This window comes from Hemiscyllium ocellatum, chromosome 3 (assembly GCF_020745735.1).
Source record: "Hemiscyllium ocellatum isolate sHemOce1 chromosome 3, sHemOce1.pat.X.cur, whole genome shotgun sequence".
NCBI lineage: Eukaryota > Metazoa > Chordata > Chondrichthyes > Orectolobiformes > Hemiscylliidae > Hemiscyllium > Hemiscyllium ocellatum.
Window position 1 is genome coordinate 116686669 of NC_083403.1, and position 22264 is coordinate 116708932.

The following is a 22264-nucleotide window of genomic DNA, read 5'->3' on the forward strand; positions in this document are numbered from 1 at the left end:
TGGTGAATCACTGGGACATTTGTGAATCTTTAGTCTGTTCTCAGTTCAATCTGAGGTCCCATGTTAAACCGAGTCACTTCGTCACTCAGTCATTTTGAAGTGTGAAATATTTTCACAAATTTGCTTCCAATGTGGGAATGTGCTGTTATTTGACTACTGATGGAAATCACACATGAACTTCAGGAAAAAAAGTTATAAACAAATATGTCAGACAGTGAATCAAGGGTGCAATTGTTAACGCTATGTCTAATCCAGCCAGGTTTTAGAAACTATGACTTTAGGTGCAAGAGTTATGTGATGATATCAGTGAGAGACAGGAAGATAAATATGCAGAGATTGCCATAAGAGACCATTTTATTGGTGCATAGCACGATAAACAAAGCACAGCAACTTGGTAGATATTAGTCACGTGATGGTTACAGGAGGAGTGAATTCTAGTCATTGGTGATATATATATATATTGCTACATTAAAGCCCCTGAAAGTAACAATTAATTCGGACAAGTTCTGTACGTTCCTCATCCTGAAACAGTATTGTCAAATCAGAAGAATCTCTAATTCGTTGCAAAAGTAAAATGAAGTTCATTTAAACTGTTATATTCAGATCTGCTGCTAAACTTGCCATTATAACAACAAATTCCATTCCTCTGTAAATATCCCGGATCTTGTGACCATTAGCGGAAAAATAAACCGAAAACGAGACTCTATGCCTCAATAGATCCGCACAATGCCTGTTGAGGAACTAAGCAATATTAACGTACAGAAAGTCATGAGCTGGAGATGTGGATTTTCTTGACGTGTATCATCAGCGTTTGCTGGGAGCAACAAAACAAATTTATTTCCTCTACTAGCACTTAAGATCTATCTTCTAATGAAAAATATTTTATGATGCAATGAGGAACAAATTATTGGTTTCCCTCAGCCCTTAACTCAAAAATCCTATTTACTACATAAAGCTCACTTGTAATTTAGTTGTTCACTGCAGTTCAAGCTAAGTTTACAGTAAATACCCACATTGAACCATTACTTGTGTTACTTTCTTCTACCAAACTTTGAACTCTTAGATGCTTCTGGTTTAGAAGGTTCTGCACGGGAGGCCTTTGCTTGCTCTGGAGGTTGAACTCCTCTTTTCACCACTGGTATCTCCTCGCCGTGTTTATACACACTTACAGTGACATCAATTGTCTCGCCGCCATATTTGTTCCTGACATTAATGCCATATTTTCCCGAATCCTCCGTGGTGACAGCTTTGATGGTCAGGGAAGCATATTTTCCCTGCTCCAGAGACGCGTAGTGATGATCATTCAGTTCGAGATCTTTGTCATTCTTGAGCCAGGTCACCTCAGGAGTCGGATCCCCAAAGACAGTGGATGTGAGGCTCAGTGTCTGGAACACAGAATGCGTTAACGCATACAAAACCTTAATACATTTTTTTGGAAAAACTGAGGCCCTCAATTTCGAGCATCTCCCAACTCACAGCATGAAAGAGACGGGAGTGAATCAAAAAATAAATTTACCATGAACATCCACACAGGGCTCACATGCTGTAGCTTAAGCAGCTGCTATCCCCACTCGAAATGCACAACAGCATCACTTTTGCATGTGTATCTGGTCTTTTTGTGCTGGTCAGTATTATGTTGGTTATCATTAGTGTGGTACCTGATGTACATGACTGAAAATTCTATTAAATGGTCAGTTAAAGTGATTGTGGGAAGATTGTCCACTAACTTCACTAATAATTTTGGAAGGTAATTGCAAACAGAATAATCTAAACTGCTCATTTTGAACAATCTTGGTGTTCGTTTTCTTTATTATTATTCATTTTCAGCAGCTGTTGTAGTGATGTTGGTGGATTTGTGCTTTAACCAGCAACACATTTTCAGATGTTGGTGGATTTATCAACTTTCCCAGCTAAAAGCTCTGAAAGGGCCTGGGCACTTTACCATTTCAATATAAAGCAAACTAAACATTTAGATCCCTTTCCAAAACATCAAGTGCTGAGTAAGAATGCTCCAATCACTTCCAATGTGAAATAAGCTAAAGGTCAAAACTGGGACCATTGTACTTTCTCTCTTTGATGTAACTTGCATTGCATGTGAATGCTCTTGTAAATTTTAAAAATGAATTAAGCAGCTTGACTGGGGAAAGGGTGGCACATAACATGCTCTGAATCTATTTATATAATGACAAATACTGTGGCACAAGGTTATGAGAGAGATGTTTCTAACCTGATTTTACTCTCAGTACATCAAATGTTACAATTCATCATTCTGCTAAGGTGGACCAGCATTTAAAATATCCCAGCCACTTAAAAGCCCAAAATCTGATGTCTGATGTAGCAAAGCTGTGGTGTACAATGTTGCTGTTCATTGACAGATGAACACAGAAGGATGTCATTCAGCGCAATATACTCTTCGCAAGAACTATCCATTGTCACATGAGCCTGCAAATTATTCCCCTATGAAAGATATTATTGAGTCTGCATCCATTATCTTTTCAGGAGATCATGCATTCCAGATTATTAGAACTGACTGCATACAAAGAAAATATGCTCATGTCACTCTTGGATTTTTTTTGCCAATTACTTAAAGTTGTGCACCCTGGTTACTGACAGTTCTGCTCAGAAAACTCTATCAAGAATCTTCAAGATTTTTAACACCGCTGTAATTCTGTCCTTCAACCTGTTCACTCTAAAAACAATTCCAGCTCCTTCAGTCATTTCACATAAACTGTCTCTGCTACCATTCCAGTAGATATTTTCTACACCCTCTCCAACATCTTCATGTCTTTCCTGTGCATGAAACTGGATGCAACACTCGATTTGTAGCTTAATATGTACTTTAAAATTGTTTAGTGCCAATATCCTTAAGTTTAGACTGTGTATTTATAAGACCAAGGATCCCATACACTTCATTTTATACAGACTTTTCAAATTATCTTTACCCTTTTTTATTCACTCCAGGGACGTGGGCATCTTTCGCCAGGCCAGCATTTATTGCCCATTCCTAATTGTTAAGAGTCAGCCACATTACTGTGGGTCTGGAATCACATGTAAGCCAGACCAAGTAAGGATGACAGATTTTCTTCCCTAAATGACATTAGTGAACTAGATGGGTTTTCCCAACAATTGGCAATGGCACCATGGTCATCATCAGACCCATAATTCCAGATTTTCTTTATTGAATCCAAATTCCAACATTCAGCATGGTGGGATTTGAACCCAGTCCCCTGAACATTAGCTGAGTTTCTTGATTAATAATCCAGTGATAATACCACTAAGCCATTGCCTCCCCAAAGATTGGTGCGTGCACTCGCAGGTCTTTCTGTTCTTATATCCACTTTAAAAGGCTATGGCAATCGTATAACCTCTGATCTTTTCACCTTCCAAAATACAGCATTTGACACTTTGCATTAAAGTGTATCTGACTCGAGCCTTCCCATTTCACCAGTCTCTGGCCTGCTGAACTCTGTTACTTACTTCCTCACTTTGTATTCAATTTCCAAAGTTTTATGTCAGCAGTAAACTTTAAAATTATTCTGTCTATTGGGTCATTAGTGTATCTCAGAAAGAGCTGTGGTCCCAATACTGATCAAAGGGGAACACCAAAGTAGTCTTCTCTATTGTCTGAAAAACAACTGGTAACCACTACATCGTGGGCCTGATCTTAGGTAATTTCCTGCCCAAACTGTTATTGTCTCTTTAGTTCCACTGTTTAGGAGTGGAAAGTTGCAGCTTGGAATCTGCTAAGTGCTTTAGGATGTAGCTCAGAAGCATTAGAATTTAAGTGTTTGTAATTTGAAGGAAGTCTAACGCCTGCAATGCAAAATAGCATTTTTAACAACAATTTTCATTTACATAGCATCTTTGACATAAAATGTGAGAAAACAGAGTGTACAAGAGCCCAGAATAGAAAGAATGCAAACTTCTTGGAGGGGTTTAGGGGGAAGGGTGAGGCTATGGAAGTATGATGTACAAAGTAGCTTTCTCAATAACATTGTTGCCATGAAAATAATACATAATGCTGAAGCCATGGAATCTTATTCAGATCATGCATTTTGTCTTACCTTGCCTTCCATTATAGTTACTACATCTGGCAATCCTCCTATTACTTTGCCACGATCTGTAATGGGAAAATCAATGCTAACTTCAGTAAATCAAATAAATCACAACTATATTTCATTTATTATTTAATAAAGAGCTTGGCACCAATTTGAATTATTTTTAACAAATAGGAAAATCAGCCTCTGTACTTACTCTTCTCTGCAAAAGCTGCAGCTCTGAAAATGAAAATCGAAACAATTCATTTAATATGGCTGCAACTTTAAAATAGAAAGAGACTTCTGTAATATTTATGCCACCGTACTTTCAGCTGACAGAGACAAAAGTTAATGCTTAGACTGCATGGAAAAAAACTGTGTTGCATGCACTAATTCTGAAATTGCACACATTCTGAAAATGAAATTTATATTCATTACATGAAGACTTACTTCAGCCTCTGGAATTCTGTGTATGCCTCAGCATAAGCTGCAAATTAAATCAGAGTTTTCCAATTAATGTACATTGATGCCTCTACAAACCTGAATCAAAGCTTACACAGTTATGTATTTAAATTCAACTCTTAACTCCGCAAACAATTACATCACTTGAAGAAAGTTACTCTGGATCATACAATATGAATGCAAAATTTAACCAAAATTGTTTCTGTTTCTGAAAGAGTTTTGTTTCATTTTGTTTTTCACACAACTACAAATTCTCTCCTGTATCTCTCTCCTCAAGTACTGTCCCCTTCCCTTTGATCCATCCACCCTTGCAAATTATCACACCATCTTCCATTACCCTTTCCTCTGAAGCCCCAAAGCATGTTGTTGTCACTTTAATCTGTCCTCACCTTTCCAGGAACTCCATGTCTGAATCCACCCTCCAATCTACCCTGGCCACAGCACCTAAAATCCCTGCTAGTCAATGACACAGCTGACATCCTGTGACTAGGCAACGGTCGATTATTACTTTCATCCTTCTCTACTTCTCAGGAGCTTGTGCCAGGTATAACCATATTGTTCTCTTCCAATACATATCCATTATCATCCAGCTGGGAGGGGCTGTATTTGTTGGCTCCATTTTTACCTACCCTGCCTTTATCCTGCAGTTACCTCTGGCTTGGTCGAAGGATTTATCTTGCACCCATCGCATTTCCCATCTTCATGGCATCCCTTGGCAATCATTTGAAAATACTGCAATAGTTTCTGCGCATTTGCTGAGGGCATGCAGTCCAATCTCACCAAATGATATGAAGAAATTCAATTCCCAACTGTTCTGAACCAGGGCAAATTCAGAACAAAGTTCAATTCAAGGCCCATGCATTTCTCTAATTCCAGCATTTTATTTTACTTTGTTCTTTCATGGCCCGTGGCTTTGCCAACATTTTATTGCTGATTTCTAGTTGTGCTCAATCTGAGTGGCTTATTCAAGCCATATCAGACAGCAGCTAAGAAACAATCATATCACTATATATGTAGAGTCATGTGGGCTAAATTAGATAATTAAACAGATCTCCTTCCCCAAAGGGCATTACCATCCATAGATAGGATGTAAGCAGCCTCAATGAAACTGGCTTTGAAAGTGGAATGTAAACAATGATAATGATAATTGTTTAATTTTTTTTGCCAAGGCGGTTCTCATTAAAATGAACTATATATAATAATGAACTGTACTTAATTGGTATTTCAATTTCATTATAATTTAGAAATGACTTTTCATTGTGTTATCTAGGAACTTTATATTAATGTTTAGCAACTGTTTGACTCTAGCATTACATTTTGAATGAGCACCTTACCCTCTCCAGAAAGGTCAAGATGTCGTTTATATGAGGTTTTGCCATCAAATATCTCCATTGTGTATTTGCCTTTGTCTCGATCATTTGGCTCACAGATCTGCATCCAAACCTGGTCACTGCTTCCTCCAATTCTCATCTTTTCAGATGATGCAATCTTTGACTCTCTAAATCCAAACAAAGTGCAATATTTCTAAAACATTCATACAATTTGCAAAACACTTACTTGACCAAGCATACAGGTAATATTTCCTGACAGAATTAGTCATTAAAGATATGGCAATTGTTGTAGTACAAACTAGAAATGGTCAATATCATAGGACTTACTACTCTGCTTAAACAATGTCCTGACTTCTTTAAAAATTGAGTTTATCGCTATTAATTTTCTTCATTGATTTATGAATTACTGGGGAGCTCCACACCTCTGATAATCTGTAGAAATCTCTGGTATAACAAGTGAATGCACTAGAGTTGCTGGATCTTCTCTAGAAATCTCTATCCCAGATAGCCATCCATTCTACAGAAGTCAATATCATGGATTTGTGCAATTTGTGCTGAATAATTGTTTTCCTGCTAAGCAATTCCCGTGAGAATTGGAGAGTGAACAGCAACAAAACCCAAGTCAGTCTCCTGTGTAACTGCGACCAGCCCTAATCTCAAAAAGACTATGGCTGGAAGTTTCCTAGGAGTTGTTTGTAAATGCACATTTTTGCTACAATGCCAACAAGAGTTAAGATTTGTCCTGTCACTCCATGAGACTGAGGTCCCCCATCCCTGGTAGCGTTCTGTTACATCCTTTTCAAGGTTGGACACTATTTACAGCTTGTCCTAATCATTGATTTATAAAATGACTTTTATTCTGCCTCTGATCTAAAACCAAGTCTTCCTGATACTTCCTTTGTGACTTGATAACTTGACCTGCCACCTTCAGAAGTTTGTGTTCTGTACTTCTTGCATCTCACTTGAAATGGCACCATTAATTTCCAATGCCTCCCTTATTCTTTTCAACAAAAATGGATCACTTCACACTTCTGTGTTAGGTTGTATTGGGTATGTGCTTCACCAATCTGTTCACGTCCTCCTGAAGTCTGTTGTTATGTTCCTCACTGTTTATTACATTTCAGAAGTTTGTGTCATCTGTACACCTTGAAATATGTCTCTGTATATTGAATTCCAAGTCACTAGCAAGTGTCAGAAAGTGCAGTGGTTCGAATGTCAACCTAGGGAGTACCACTCTATACATCTCTCCTGTCTAAACAATAATCATTCATCTCTACTCCATTTCATTATCACACTGTCACTGTCTCTTTAATAACTGAAGCTCATTCCAAGTAATTTTAAACCTTGCATGAACAGAAGATGTTTTATTTGAATGTCATTTTATTTTCTAAAATAAAATTGTTAGAACCATGATTTCATGCTTACAGTTTATTTTAGAAAATGGGACCAATTAGTTAAATATAAAATAAATTGTGCAAAGATTTAAAAAATGATATATTTCCAAATTAAAGAACACTTTGCAAGTTTGGTTCATATGTAGTCTAACGGGTGGGATGTGTGTCAAAGATAGTCCCTTAAATAGAAGTCATCTACTTCCTACTTTGTAGCTGGCTGGCTACCTGTACCTAGTCCTCAATATTCACCCAGCCCTCACACAGCTGCTGTGCATGAGCAACCCAGCCACACCTTAGTATCTATGCAAGCTCAGAGAGGTAACCGGGTAAAGGAGCAGGTGGGCTCATGCCCATATGAGGATGAATGCCCATCTCCAACCAGTCTTATCCATATGCACAAAAACAAACTACCTTGATGCTTGTAGTACAGAAAATAGTCTTCCCTTATTAGTTCATTGGCTAAGGGTCAGAAGGTGTTGCAGATCTTTGATTTTAGTCACCACACCTTCAGTCATCTCGACACATCAAGCCACAGGAACATGAACCCAAGACTAGGCAAGTGTGGGATTGACCAAGTACAATGCATCTCCAAGTGCAAGTCTTTCTTGAGTGCTCTCCCTACTGACTCTTTTACACACATCTGGTTATGTCCCAAAATACATTTGTTAAGTATTTACCAAGTCTATATTGTGAGTGAAACAAATAAAATAGAAAAGAACTCTACTTAACTTCTTGATGTGAAAGAAGGTTTTGGTTTTGCTATCAACTCTGACTTCAGAAAAAGTTTTGAAGGTCTTCATAGAGGTGTTAATGATTGCTTCATGACTCTACATCTACCTCTGTCACATTCCTGTTGTCCACTAATCATAGATCACACACGGTCCAACACTGACATGTTCTGTGGACCAGTTCTATGAGACACCGGGCGTCAAATAGATAACAGACTCATTGTGAAAAGAAAAGGGCAGGAGATCTCTGTAGGTTTGGGAATGATATCCTAGGGAAGGTGCTGTTTGGGGAAATACAATGGCAATGCCATAATTCTGCTGGATCTTTGCAATTTCTGGAATATGTCAAGTCACCAATAGCATCCAAAAGACAACGTTCCAAACACTGGGATGCAATCAAGATCTAAAAATTAGAATCAGATTGACTTTGTGATCAGCTGGCAGAGCAACATAAAAGATGGTATGAGAGGATTGGAGTATTGTACAAATCACAGGAGCCATGGTTTCATGCTTAATGCTTCTAGATGGTTAAATTTATCATCTCACCAAAATGAGCTAGACCACAAGTGGCATTAGAGTACTGTGAATAAATCAGGTGAGAAACAGCTGTTCTCTGAAGAAAATTCTGTAATGGTCAACCTTCCCATGGTGTCCTGGGAGGAGAGGGAAGAAACCACTGTGATTGGTTTGATGAAAACCATGATCAAATTAAGGAACTGTTGCAGGGGGGAAAAAAAATGTAAATTTCCAATGAAACATCAAGGAGGAATCACTCCAGGAGAGCAACAGATCCCACAAAGGATGCAAAATGCATGTGGGGCTAATGGGCTAAAACAGCCAGAGACTTTTAAGTCTATGTTGATCAGAATGACAAGAGGAATTTCTACAAAGCTGTTAAAGGTATAAAATGGTTTAATTAAAACCCAAATTACAGTCAACTATTTTAATACTGAATTTTAGTACATCCAGAACCTTATTGACAAGTTGGTAGCTTACATTAGATTATATTGAATAAACTCCTAAGAACTGAAATGGTGACTATTATTCCTTTATCAGAAGATTTCAAATGGCTCCCCCTTACTCCCCTGATCCCCAGGTAGTTCAGTAGATTGAAACATAACAAGTCTGCACAGTCAGAATATTTACTTCCTAAACATGCCATTTATCTATTTAGTTAATGTAAGCTCAGTTTCACGTACTTGTGATACCAGAAAACCTTCATGTCCTCCATGTAGTACTTCAAGAAGGACTGAAGTCTGATCCCTTCTGGGGTGCATTTTATCTTCAGTTCAGAAGCAGAAGACCCTGAAAGTTAACAGCTTAAAAATAGTACAAACACAAGCATTCACATCTGTTGGGTGAAACAAGAAGTACTTCATCTAACTCATGTGAAGTATTATGCAGAGTAAAAATGTATCAAATATTTACAGCTTGTCAGTTGGCTAGCTCATTTTAAAATATTCAGGATGAATTTTTTCTGCTTGTTATTACTATTTACTTATGTAAATGTATAACAATGCACAAAACTCAATAGCTACCCCTGGTGGCAATAAAGAGCAAGCCATGTATATTCTTGCCCTGGCACATAACTTCGGTACAACAGGACCAGAACTGTAAATCCGAATGGAGCATAATAGGTTGGAGTTGGAAATCAGTCACTTACCACTAATTCTGCTAATTTCCTGGACAATTTCTTCATACACTAAAATAGAAAAGGCATGCCATTTAGCTTATTATACATCATGTGACTATTTAATGTGATTATATGAAATTAATTTCTTGTTTACTGAAGCAGTAAGCTGCTTAATTAATGTGTTAACTGTTTATTCACAAACATCTACTTAACCATAAACTTCAAAGTCATTGCCCCTGCATAATTTGACAAAAGCATACAGCATTCGAAATTATAGCATCACACAACGCAACAAGCTGCTATTGGGATTGCAGTCTCTCTGCAAAGTTAATTTACCTAGTCCTACTGTTTGATTTTTATTTATTTATTTCATTTATCTCTCAAAATACTTCCACTTCAGATAATAATCCAATTCTCTTTTGAAACCCACAATTGAATTTTGCCAAATAACTTGCAAGCAGTGCATTCCAGATCTTAGCCACTCACTGCATTGAACAATAAAGGTTTTCCATTGCTATTTCTTCTGACAATTGCTTAAGTTGATGCCCTTTGATTCTTGATCCCGCCACCATTAGTTTCTTCATGTGTAGTCTGTCCAGAATCTTGTTGATTGTGTGCCTCTCTATCAAATCTCCTCGCAATCTTCTCTTCCCTTCACTCAGCAGAACAGCCCCAGCCTGTCCTACCTAAATGACTGAAGCTGAGGGGATCTTGTGGTAGTGCCCTTACCTCTGAGTTAGGAGGACTGAGTTCAAGGCTCAGAAAAGTATAACAACATCTCTGAAAAGGTCGATAGAAAATATCTATAATTGAAGCTGCTCAGCCTGGAAGCATTCTTGAATTTCTTTTTGCATCCTAATGCCTTCAAGAGGACATAGACAAGCAGTGGGTGAAATTTAATATAGAGAAAAATGACATCATTCATTTCCGTCAGACAAATATGGAGAGATGATGTAAAACAAAGGTTTAATTTCAAAGGAGTAATCAGGAGCAGAGGAGTCCAAAAGTATATGGAGACAACTCCATTCATTCCTAAAGTGTGATACCCAAAAGCTGGACATAATGCTTCAATTGAAGTGGACCCACTGACTTTTATAGATTTATTGTAACTTATGGGAGAAAGTGAGGACTGCAAATGCTGGAGATCAGAGTAGAGAGTGTGGTGCTGGAAAAGCACAGCAGGTCAGGCAGGCATCCAAGGAGGAGGAGAATCAATGTTTCAGGCTTAAGGTTTTCATCAGTTATTGTAACTTATGTCCTGATTAATAAAGATAGGGTATGGTACGAGAGTGGTGCTGGAAAAACACAGAAGGTCAGGTAGCATCCAAGGAGCAGGAAAATTGACATTTTGGGCAAAAGCCCTTCATCAGGAATAAGGCTTTTGCCCAAAACACAATTTTCCAGCTCCTCGGATGCTGCCTGACCCACTGTGCTTTTCCAGCACCACTCTAATCTTGACTCTAATCTCCAGCATCTGCATAACCTACTTCTGCCAGGGTACAGTATGTTTTGTCTTCCATCTCTCACCTGGTCCTACCTCCTTGAATGGAGTTGTCTCCATATACCTTTGGACTCCTCTGCTCCTGATTACTGCTTTGAAATTAAACCTTTGTTTTACATCATCTCTCCATATTTGTCTGACGGAAATGAATGATGTCATTTTTCTCTATATTACATTTCACCCACTGCTTGTCTATGTCCTCTTGAAGTTTAAAATTACCCTCCTCACAGTTATCAATACTTTGATGTGTCCCATCATCACAGTACAAAGACTGAAAAGTAAAAGGCTAAATTTCTGGGAATATACCACTGTGAATGAACCTGATCTGCTCATAGTGCATATTGTAGAATTGTGAGCAAATTGGCACTGAATAATATGGTTAAAATTTGGTTTCTGCTCTTATGTGGCTTCTTACTTGGTGTTCTACTCTGCACCTTAGAGAGAAGACTATCCTTGTCTCTTCTGGTATTGTGTGCAATGGCTTTCTGTTACACAAGAGTCACTGCTATCTGATTCTGCAAGGTCTAACAAATATCGATGACTGTACATAATACTGTTCTCTGCAAATACATCAATCACTAGTGCAGACTATTGCATCTTTACACTTGACTTTTGACATTAGCATTATATTATTCCATACATCACCATCTTATTATCATATCTATTTTATACTATAAATTCTTAAGTAAAGGGAATAAAGTGACATAAGTTTCTTTTACTTGCTGTTTGAAAATACATGAACAAATGGAGCAGATCTTCTGGTCAGTTATATGCAATTAAAGTGGACATAATCTGACTGGGAAAATGGCAGGAGATGCAATTACTCCCTGCTTCTTTCTACCCCTGTTCTATCATGCTTTCTTATGCATTGGGAGGGAACCCATTCACACAATGTTGATGAAGTTTACCGCACAAAATTAAAATTACACTGATAATTCAGACAACAGTGACCCACCAATGCTGGAGTAGGAGCCCATAATCTAAGAATCAACTTGAAGAAATCAAACAAACCTTTGCCAGCCACCTCCAGTACTGTAACATCCTGCCCTTTGTCATCTTTCAGCGTCATCTTGTACTCGCCCATATCCTTTCTAGAGAACTAAAGATAAAGATATTAATTTATTAGAAATTAGAGACAACTTTACACAACATCAAAAGAAACTGTAGCAGTAACTACTGCACTACCTAATAAACAAACAGGAATCCAATCACCACTCTGCCATTCTCCATAAGAGATAATTCTCTCTCTGCAGAGAGTTTAAATATTGAAAAATTATTCCCAAAACATTGCCTTGGGAACATTATTGATCCAAGAATGGCAGTACTTGAAAACGAAAGAGCACAGCAGTTCAGGCAGCATCCAACCAGCAGTGAAATCGACGTTTCAGGCAAAAGCCCTTCATCAGGAATTTTGCCTGAAACGTCGATTTCGCTGCTCGTTGGATGCTGCCTGAACTGCTGTGCTCTTCCAGCACCACTGATCCAGAATCTGGTTTCCAGCATCTGCAGTCATTGTTTTTACCTAATACTTGAAAACTGTTTTTTTGACCAATTGATGCTTGGCTTGAGAGACATTGAGACAATTAAGAGACTGTCTCCAGGAAGATCTCTGAGTCATTCATGCAGCAGCAAGTGTTTGGTCAGGACTCCTGTTTGAATTGGATGTTAGTGTTCCGAAACCTGCAATAAAATTGAGCTGATAGCACCACTGAAATGCAAGTAGATTTTGCCATTCAGGTTACAGTCAATGACTCTCACTTTCATTCAAACCATGAATGCAGAGGGAAAACTGCATCTGCAAAGCCTCTTTGTGGTCAGTGAATGCTTTATTTTGAGTTATCTTTGACTGTGGAAAAATATTCAGTAATTACGTTTTTTTGTATATGAGAAGTTACACTTTAAAAGATCAAATCTCTTTATGTTTGCTATTAATTCTTTCCTTATATATACATGCCAGTAATTGATTTGAATAAAATAAATTAGTAGGAGATAATAAAACATTTAAAGTGAAATTACTTAGACACAACTCTGGATGCTTCAATTGTCTTTTGTGTCAGACTTTTTGTCAATGAATTTTACCTCAGGAATTGACAGCTTGCTTTCTCCTGTCTGGGGGTTAGGTGGCTCCTCAGCAGGAACAGCTACATAATCTTTGTACCAACCGAACACCGTTTCCTTCTTCGTGTTTGCCACCTGTCGTATACAGTTGAAGTGAAACACTTTAATAAACAAATATTGGTAAACTCACAATTTTTAACAATGGCCCAAGCAGCAGTGATGTTCGCAGGATTGCTGCTGGTTCTTAAATTCTGTTGACTAGACGATACTGTACATTTTTTGTGTCTTCCTGGCCTAGCTTTGACACAATTCTACCAGAATGCAAGAAGTTCAGGGGAGGACAGGACATGACATTAGGAAGGGTGATGGGCCCTGGTATTATCGCCGGGATGTTAATACAGCTACTCAGGCAATGTTCTGGGGACTTGAGTTCGAATCCCAATATGACATTTGGTGACATTTGAATTCAATAAAAGCCTGAAATTAAAAGTCTAATCATGGCCATGAATGGATATAGGTTTGCTTGCTGAGCTGAAAGGTTCGTTTTCAGACATTTCGCATTGGATCCAGCCAGAACTCTATAACAAACACATTGACTTGGATCCCATTTACCAGCCCCTGGGAAAAAGGACAGGAAATGACTCCACCACCTGAAATGATGTCACCACTGACAATGATGTCACCAGCCCAAGGAAACCTAAACACAAATAGAAAGCGGGCCATATCACCAGTGCTTTATCCGAAGGCTCACTGATGATATTACCTAGTATGGTGATGAAACGATTGAAAACGAACCTTCCAGCTCAGTGAGCAAACCTACATCCAGAACCTCAACCTGAGCTACAAATCTCAAAACTCACTATGACCATGAATCCATTGTTGATTGTTGGAAAAAAAAACATCTGTTCACTAATATCCTTTAGGAAAGGAAACTGACATCCTTACCTGGTCTGGACTTTATGTGATTCCAGACCCACAACAATGTGGTTGATTCTTAACTATTCTCTGGGATGCGCAATAAATGCTAGCCTGGTCAGCAATGCCATCAATCTTTGAATGAATTAAAAAAAATGCTTTATGGCACTAGTTGCTGTATGGCAAGTTTAAAGTCCTAGTGTGAACTTTCAGGATCAGATAAAAGGATAGATGATTGATGAGAGTGAATGGGTAGGGGAATGTATAGGGATAGGTGGCTAAACGCATGATAGGGGTATGTAAGTGGGGGTAAATGATGACATGTATAAGTGGGTAGGGGCTGGCAAAATGGTGCAGGAGGGAGGCTTTAGAATTGTGCTAATAAGATCAGATCTGGGGCAGGTAGACCTTGTATGTGGAAGACAGTTTACACCAGAGCACAACATTTTACATCTAATACCCTTATGGTTAGATTCATTAGTGCTGATGGACTTAAAATATCTTGTCAAGATTTGTGCGAAGATTTGTAACTCGAGTGCTCGTTGTTGTGGTTCTGTTCGCCGAGCTGGAAGTTTTTGTTGCAAACGTTTCGTCCCCTGGCTAGGAGACATCATCAGTGCTCTGGAGCTTCCTGCGAAGCGCTTCTTTGATGCTTCTTCCGGTATTTATAGTGGTCTGTCCTTGCCGCTTCCGGGTGTCAGTTTCAGCTGTCCGCTGTAGTGGTTGGTATATTGGGTCCAGGTCGATGTGTTTGTTGATGGAGTTTGTGGATGAATGCCATGCCTCTAGGAATTCCCTGGCTGTTCTCTGTCTGGCTTGCCCTATGGTAGTAGTGTTTTCCCAGTCGAATTTATGTTGCTTGTTATCTGAGTGTGTGGCTACTAGGGATAGCTGGTCGTGTCGTTTCGTGGCTAGTTGATGTTCATGTATGCGGATTGTTAGTTGTCTTCCTGTTTGTCCTATGTAGTGTTTTGTGCAGTCCTTGCATGGTATTTTGTAAACTACATTAGTTTTGCTCATGTTGGGTATCGGCTCCTTTGTTCTAGTAAGTTGTTGTCTGAGCGTGGCTGTTGGTTTGTGTGCCATTAGGAGTCCTAAGGGTCGCAGTAGTCTGGCTGTCAGTTCTGAAACGCTCCTGATGTATGGTAATGTGGCTAATCCTTTTGGTTGTGGCATGTCCTCGTTCCGTGGTCTATCTCTTAGGCATCTGTTGATAAAGTTGCGCAGGTATCCGTTTTTGGCGAATACCTTGTATAGGTGTTCCTCTTCCTCTTTTCGCAGTTCTAGTGTACTGCAGTGTGTTGTGGCTCTTTTGAATAGTGTCCTGATGCAGCTTCATTTGTGTGTGTTGGGGTGGTTACTTTCATAGTTTAGGACTTGGTCTGTGTGTGTTGTTTTCCTGTGTACCCTTGTGGTGAATTCTCCGTTCGGTGTTCTCTGTACTATCACGTCTAGGAATGGGAGTTGGCTATCCTTTTCTTCTTCTCTCGTGAATCGGATTCCTGTGAGTATGGCGTTGATGATCCGTGTGTTTTTTCTATTTCCGTGTTTTTGATGATTACAAATGTGTCATCGACATATCTGACCCAGAGTTTGGGTTGAATTTGTGGTAGGGCTGTTTGTTCTAACCTTTGCATAACTGCCTCTGCTATGAGTCCCGAGATTGGTGATCCCATGGGTGTTCCGTTGATTTGTTCGTATATCTGATTGTTGAATGTAAAGTGTGTAGTGAGGCACAAGTCCAGTAGTTTAAGTGTGCCTTCTTTGTTGATAGGTTCCGCCTCCTGTTTTCTGTTCTGTATGTCCAGTAGGTTGGCTATTGTTTCTCTGGCTAGGGTTTTGTCAATCGAAGTGAACAGTGCCGTCACGTCGAATGAGATCATGGTTTCTTCTTTGTCTATGTGTGTATTCCTGATGGCATCCAAGAATTCCTGTGTTGATTGTATGGAGTGTTTGGATCCGCTGACCAGGTGTTTCAGTTTCTGTTGTAGTTCTTTGGCCAGTTTGTATGCTGGTGTCCCTGGTAGTGATACTATGGGTCTGAGTGGGATGTCTGGTTTGTGTACTTTGGGTAGTCCATAGAATCTAGGGGTGTTGTTGCTTTCCGGTTTCATTCTTTGTAGGTCAGCTTTGGTTATCTGTCCGTTTTTTTGTAGATTTCTTAGTGTGTTATTTATTCTATTGGTGAGTTGTGGTGTGGGATCAGAATCCTTCATTTGGTAGTTGAAACTGACACCCGGAAGCGGCAAGGACAGACCACTATAAATACCGGAAGAAACATCAAAGAAGCACTTTGCAGGAGGCTCCAGAGCACTGATGATGTCTCCTAGCTAGGGGACGAAACGTTTGCAACAAAAACTTCCAGCTCGGTGAACAGAACCACAACATCTTGTCAAGAAGAGAACTTGAGTGGCAATTCAAATAGAATTAAAACAAAGCTGTTTATGGGAAATACAAAAGCTGTAAATGAAAATGGAAAACAAATCTAGAATCAACCAGAGTGAAATCAAGAATGATACTAAAAAGGTAGAATAAAAATACCCTCTACATGCATGCATTCATCACAAGATGGATGAATTGATGATTCTAGAAGAAGTGAAAAAAGCTGATTTAATTGTCATTATGGAGATACGATTGCAGGGTGACCAAGACTGGGAATTGAATATTAAAGAAAATTTGACACTGAGGATGGGTAGTCATAAAGTTAGTGCTTGTAATAAGTGATGGAATCGGTGGTTTAGGGAAGACAGGACCTTTGATTGAAAGAACAGGGATTGAGAATGTGTTTAGGTGGAACTGAGAAACAACATGGTGCAAGATGTCTTGGAAGAAGTGGTTTACAGGTCACCAACAATAAGGGTAATGTACTGTCGGGACAAATCAGGGCTGCATTTGATGACACTAATGCATGTACGCTTTGTGCCACTTTAAATTGCGTGTGCGCAGATTTTGGCAGTTGGGGGGAATGTGGCAGGGAGCAGTGGAAGAGGTCAGAACTGACAGGACAGAGAGATTGCGAGGATCCAGGAAAGGGAGGTGTGAGATTGGTATCCGGGAGAGAGATGGGGAAGTGCAAAAGGAAGACAGAGGGGGAAGAGGGCCTCTTGGTTCATGGGGTCCCTGTGTCACCCGATTTCTGTAATCTATATGTGATTGTAGGACCAAAAAATCTAATACGTTCTTTAATCAACTGCTTCAACTTGTTCTGACACTTTCAAAGATTTCCATATCATTTCACAACTATAATATTTATACTCTCCCTCACTATCATATCACAGCTTGTGGGTGTTGACTGTCTGCAAATTGACTGCCACACTTCCTACTTTCCAACAGTGATCACATTTCAAATAGTATTTCACTGGCTCCACAGCATTATGGAATGGTTCAGTGGCCATGAAAATTTAAATATAAATGCAAGTCTTCAATTTTTCCTAAAGTACAAATGAAGTGCTGGAGAAACTCAGCAGGTCTGGCAGCGTCTGTGGAGACAGAAACAGAATTAACATTTCAGGTCCATTTGTTTTTATTTTATTCTGTTCATAGATGCTACCAGACCTGTTGAATTTCTCAAGCATTGTTTTTATTTCAGATTTCTTATATGCACAGTATTTGCTTTGATTTATTGGTTTCCACATTTACTCATTTTTCTTTTAAGAGTGTATCGCTTCAGAAGTTTCTGCATTCAATTTAATGTCATGTGTCTGCCTGTTTTATAAGCCTGCTTGTGTCTTCCCAAGGAGGAATCCTACCTTTTTTTAGTTTCCATTACTTGCAAGCTTTGTGCCATCTGCAATCTTCAAACTTTGCTGCCTCTCCCCATGCCTGGGATACCACTGCATATTTTCCTTCAGTCTGGCCAATAACTGAACTCAACCAGTTTCTACTTTCTGTTCTAATCTAATTTTGTAGCTGTGTTACTATTGTCCCTTCAATTCCAAATAGGTTTCAATTTTGGTAACAAGTCCATTATGTAGCACTTTATAAACTGCATTTTAAAGTCCACATATTCAATTTCATTTACTTTAACTTTATCAAACTTCTACCTTTTTTCTGTCAAGAACACATCAAGCTCATGAGACACTTTTTGCTTTTAACAAATCTATGCTGACCACCATTGTATTAATGTCTGTTCTATGAAGTGGCAACTTATGTTATCTTTGACTGGTCTCTGGAAGTTTCCCTATCACTACGATTAAACGGATATGCTTTTAAAAATCAGGTTTATCCCTCATTCCTTTTTGTGAACAGGGATCCAGAAATGAATCTTCCATATTCAAACACCACTCTCATATCGAAGGATGATGAGATGATTGCAGCCAGAGACTCTGGTATTTCTGTCCTTTCCACTCTCAATAAACTGGGATGCCGAGGCAGCCGGGATATTAGTACAAGTGAAATGTTAGTCTTTATTGTAAAGGGATGCAGTATGAAAGTCACAATGAATTACTACAATTGTACAGGATATTGGTGGTATCACATCCGGAATGTAATGTATAGTTTGGATCTCCTTATTAAAAGGATATACTTCCATTAGAAGTAATTCTGAGAAGGTTTATAAGAATAATTCCCAGCATGAATAGGTTTGACTTATTAGGAATACTTGGAGAGGTTGGGCCTATTCTTACTGGAGTTTAGAAGAATGAGACATGAATAACGCAGTTCAGGTTCTAAGTCAGTTTGACAGGATTGAGAGGACTTTCCTCTCGGAGAGAGATGTCAAACTAGGGGGCACAATTTAAAGCTAACGGGTTTCCCATGTAATAGGGAGATGAGGAGGAAAGTCTCCATTCAGAGGATCATTAGTCTTTGGAAGCATTTTTAGCAGAGAGGAATGAAGAATGGGACGTTGAATATATTCAAGGGTGGGTTAGATAGAATTCTGATCGACAAAGGAGTTAAGGTTTACAGTGATATGGAATAAAGTTGAACTAAGCCCACAGTCAGATCAGCTATGTTCATCTTGAATGACTCGCCGTTCAATAAGATCAGACTTGATGGACTAATCCTGTTCCTATTTCTTGTGATCTTATAAATGCAAAACCTTTGCATTCTACTGTGAATAATATTAACAGTTTTAAGTGGAGAGTATTTTATGCAAGTATTCATGCTCATCTTTCTAAATTGTAGGAAACCAAGATGGCAAAATGTCAAGGTCTGTAAAGTGTAGGGATGTCTAACAGCTCCCTGATGATAGCACTCTGAGGATGTATTCATGACAATTACTTAACATTACTAAATTTGTGTCCATCCCACACTGTTTTTATTGGTTTATAACATCTAACCTTGGTGATGTCCCTACCTTGCATATCAACTCAACAATGCAATCCTCAGTCACATGCCACGACAGGTAGTCTGCAAAATGAGGCCCTAGATAGGAGACAAAGTTAATTCAGTTGAAATAATGGTACACTGTATAATAACGTATCAGCCCAGGATGGAAGGAGGAATACCAAGCATGTGAAAAGGCAAGTAAGAAAAGAAACATTTATCAGAGATTGAGGAAATTATAAAATTCAGATAAGCTAAGAAACACAGCAAAGTTGAATTCTGTGATGAGTTCCATTAAGTTTGATGCATTTGCACAAAAGTCTTTTCTCGTCTGTTGCAATGAGATATTAACCAGCATTTTCTTCAAAATAGCAGATGGAGGACTTTATTGTTAAAACACAATATTGAGCTACATTAACAGGTGCTGTTTTGTACCACGTCAAGCCAATTTTTAAAAAGGCAGAACAGAGAAAATCTTACAGATGCTGTATCCAAGTCAAAGGCCATTCATGTCTTACCTTGTTTTCTCAAGAATTCTTTCCTCTGGAACTCCGCTTCCTCCAGGGCAGCCTTAAATACTAAAAAGAGCAATCAATCAGGACAATAATCACAGGCAATGAAACCCACCCAGTTCATACAACACTGGGTGCAAAAAAAGCTGAATGTAATACTGAGGTGAAAGCACACTTACCATCCCCAATCAAAACCAGAGCGGACTGATTTTTGGCCTTGCCATCCTGTATTTGGACAGTGTAAGTTCCTTCATTCTTACTTGTGAACTGCTCCATCACCATCTCAATCATACCAGTAGACTTATTAAAAGTAATCTTGTGATCCTGTGAAGAAAACCAAATGAAATTTCTCTTTGCGTGGATGCACATGTAATATAGTTCCTTAAATTAGCAGAACAGATTTAAAGACATGCTTTAGTAACAACTGCAGCATTGAATAAAAAAATTGTACTGCGGTGAGATCCCTTTCTGACATATCTGGTGTGCAATGGCAATCAGTGATTATTTGCATTAAAAGACTAAGTGGATTTGAGCTTTGAAGACTTTTCTTTTAGGTAAAGTTATCAAGGGATGTGTGTAAATGAAGTTGACAATGTATCATTGGTATAACAAGCCCTAAAGGCTAGATGGCCTACTGGTCTATGTGCAAATGCATTGTTCTCCTGTGTAAAGGTCATGTATGAGACAACTGCTGTGAGGTGCACTCTTAAACTCCTTGGTTGAACTCTACAAGATGGATGAATCACGTGACATGAAACCTTAATGCATTGTGGAATATTACAATTTCTAATGATTTTCCATTAACAAGGCTTCAGCCTTCATGTAGAAAGAAGGAAAGGAGTTTCCCCAAAGTTGATGCCAGCTGAATAAGGTGATCATCTCTTCTGCATCTCCTACCAGTTAGTTTCAGAGTAGAATTGTAAAGGCCAGAATATGGTACAAGAAATAAAAGGCAAGAAAGAGTTAATTGCAAAAGGATTGGGGGATAAAAGATTTTAAAACTGGATTTAAGTCTCATTACTGTGCTCTATAGTCACACAAAATAAAGAATTTAAAATGAAATTTCATCCGGTGGTGTTAATGAAATGAAAATGATAGTGTACTTGTAGCATGTTTTATATTATGTCAAGTTTTGTTTTCTATTGTAGTACATCAGTCTATCAAGCCTGGGTTAACCTTAAGGCCAATTCCCCTATACCCTGCCATACACTTTTAAAATGTTTCTTTCTATTTGAATGTGAAACACTTAGCTGAAGCTTCTCAGTATTTGTTCATAGAACATAGAACATAGAACATTACAGCGCAGTACAGGCTCTGTGGCCCTTGATGTTGCGCCGCCCTGTCATACTAATCTGAAGTCCATCCCACCTACACTATTCCATGCACGTCCATATACCTGTCCAATGACAACTTAAATGCACTTAAACTTGGTGAATCTACTACCGTTGGAGGTAAAGCATTCCATACCCTTACTATCCTCTGAGTAAAGAAACTACCTCTGACGTCTGTCTTTTACCTATCCCCCCTCACTTTAAAGTTGTGTCCCCTCGTGTTTGCCATCCCCATACTTGGAAAAAGGTTCTCCCTGTCCACCCTATCTAACCCTCTGATTATCTTGTATGTTTCTATTAAGTCATCTCTCAACCTTCTTCTCTCTAACGAGAACAGCCTCAAGGCCCTCAGCCCTTCCTTGTAAGACATTCCTTCCATACCAGGCAATATCCTAGTAAATCTCCTCTGCACCCTTTCCAAAGTTTCCACATCCTTCTTATAATGCTGTGACCAGAACTGTACACAATACTCCAAGTGTGGCCGTTCCAGAGCTTTGTACAGCTGCAGCATAACCCCCTGGTTCCAGAACTCAATCCCTCTATTAATAAAGGCTAAAATGCTGTATGCCTTCTTAACAACTCTGTCAATCTGGGTGGCAACTTTCAGGGATCTGTGTACACAGACACTGAGATCTCTATGGTCATCTGCACTCCCAAGAATCCTACCATTAGCCCAGTACTTTGCATTCCGATTACTCCGGCCAAAGTGTACCATCTCACACTTGTCCACATTAAACTCCATTTGCTGGCCTCTCAGCCCAGCTCTGCATCCTATCTATGTCTCTCTGCAATCTACTTCATCGTTCGTCACTATCCACAACTCCACTGACCTTAGTGTAGTCCGCAAATTTACTAACCCACCCTTCTAAGCCCTCATCCAGGTCATTTATAAAAATGACAAACAGCAGTGGACCCAACACTGACCCTTGCGGTACTCCGCTAGTAACTGGACACCAAGATGAACATGTTCCATCAACTACAACCCTCTGTTTTCTTTCAGCAAGCCAATTTCTGATCCAAACTACTATGTCTTCCACAATCCCATTCCTCCGCATTTTGTATAATAGCCTACTGTGGGGAACCTTATCAAATGC

At 39.0% G+C, this 22264-nt stretch overlaps 1 protein-coding gene across 1 annotated transcript in view; it reads right to left on the reverse strand.

Moving 5' to 3' along the window:
• Window positions 1-352: 352 nt before the first annotated feature.
• The window catches only part of myom2b (myomesin 2b), a 122349-nt gene continuing 100437 nt past the window's right edge, over window positions 353-22264 (reverse strand). The window contains exons 26-37 of the mRNA XM_060821604.1: window positions 20019-20163; window positions 19846-19905; window positions 19359-19426; window positions 13166-13279; window positions 12098-12185; window positions 9616-9654; window positions 9152-9257; window positions 5834-5997; window positions 4488-4524; window positions 4255-4277; window positions 4065-4120; window positions 353-1385 (exon numbers count right to left, since the gene is read on the reverse strand). Of these exons, the coding sequence (XP_060677587.1) occupies window positions 1032-1385; window positions 4065-4120; window positions 4255-4277; window positions 4488-4524; window positions 5834-5997; window positions 9152-9257; window positions 9616-9654; window positions 12098-12185; window positions 13166-13279; window positions 19359-19426; window positions 19846-19905; window positions 20019-20163 (1254 nt within the window). The 3' untranslated portion in view covers window positions 353-1031. The remainder of the gene's footprint in view (window positions 1386-4064; window positions 4121-4254; window positions 4278-4487; window positions 4525-5833; window positions 5998-9151; window positions 9258-9615; window positions 9655-12097; window positions 12186-13165; window positions 13280-19358; window positions 19427-19845; window positions 19906-20018; window positions 20164-22264) is intronic.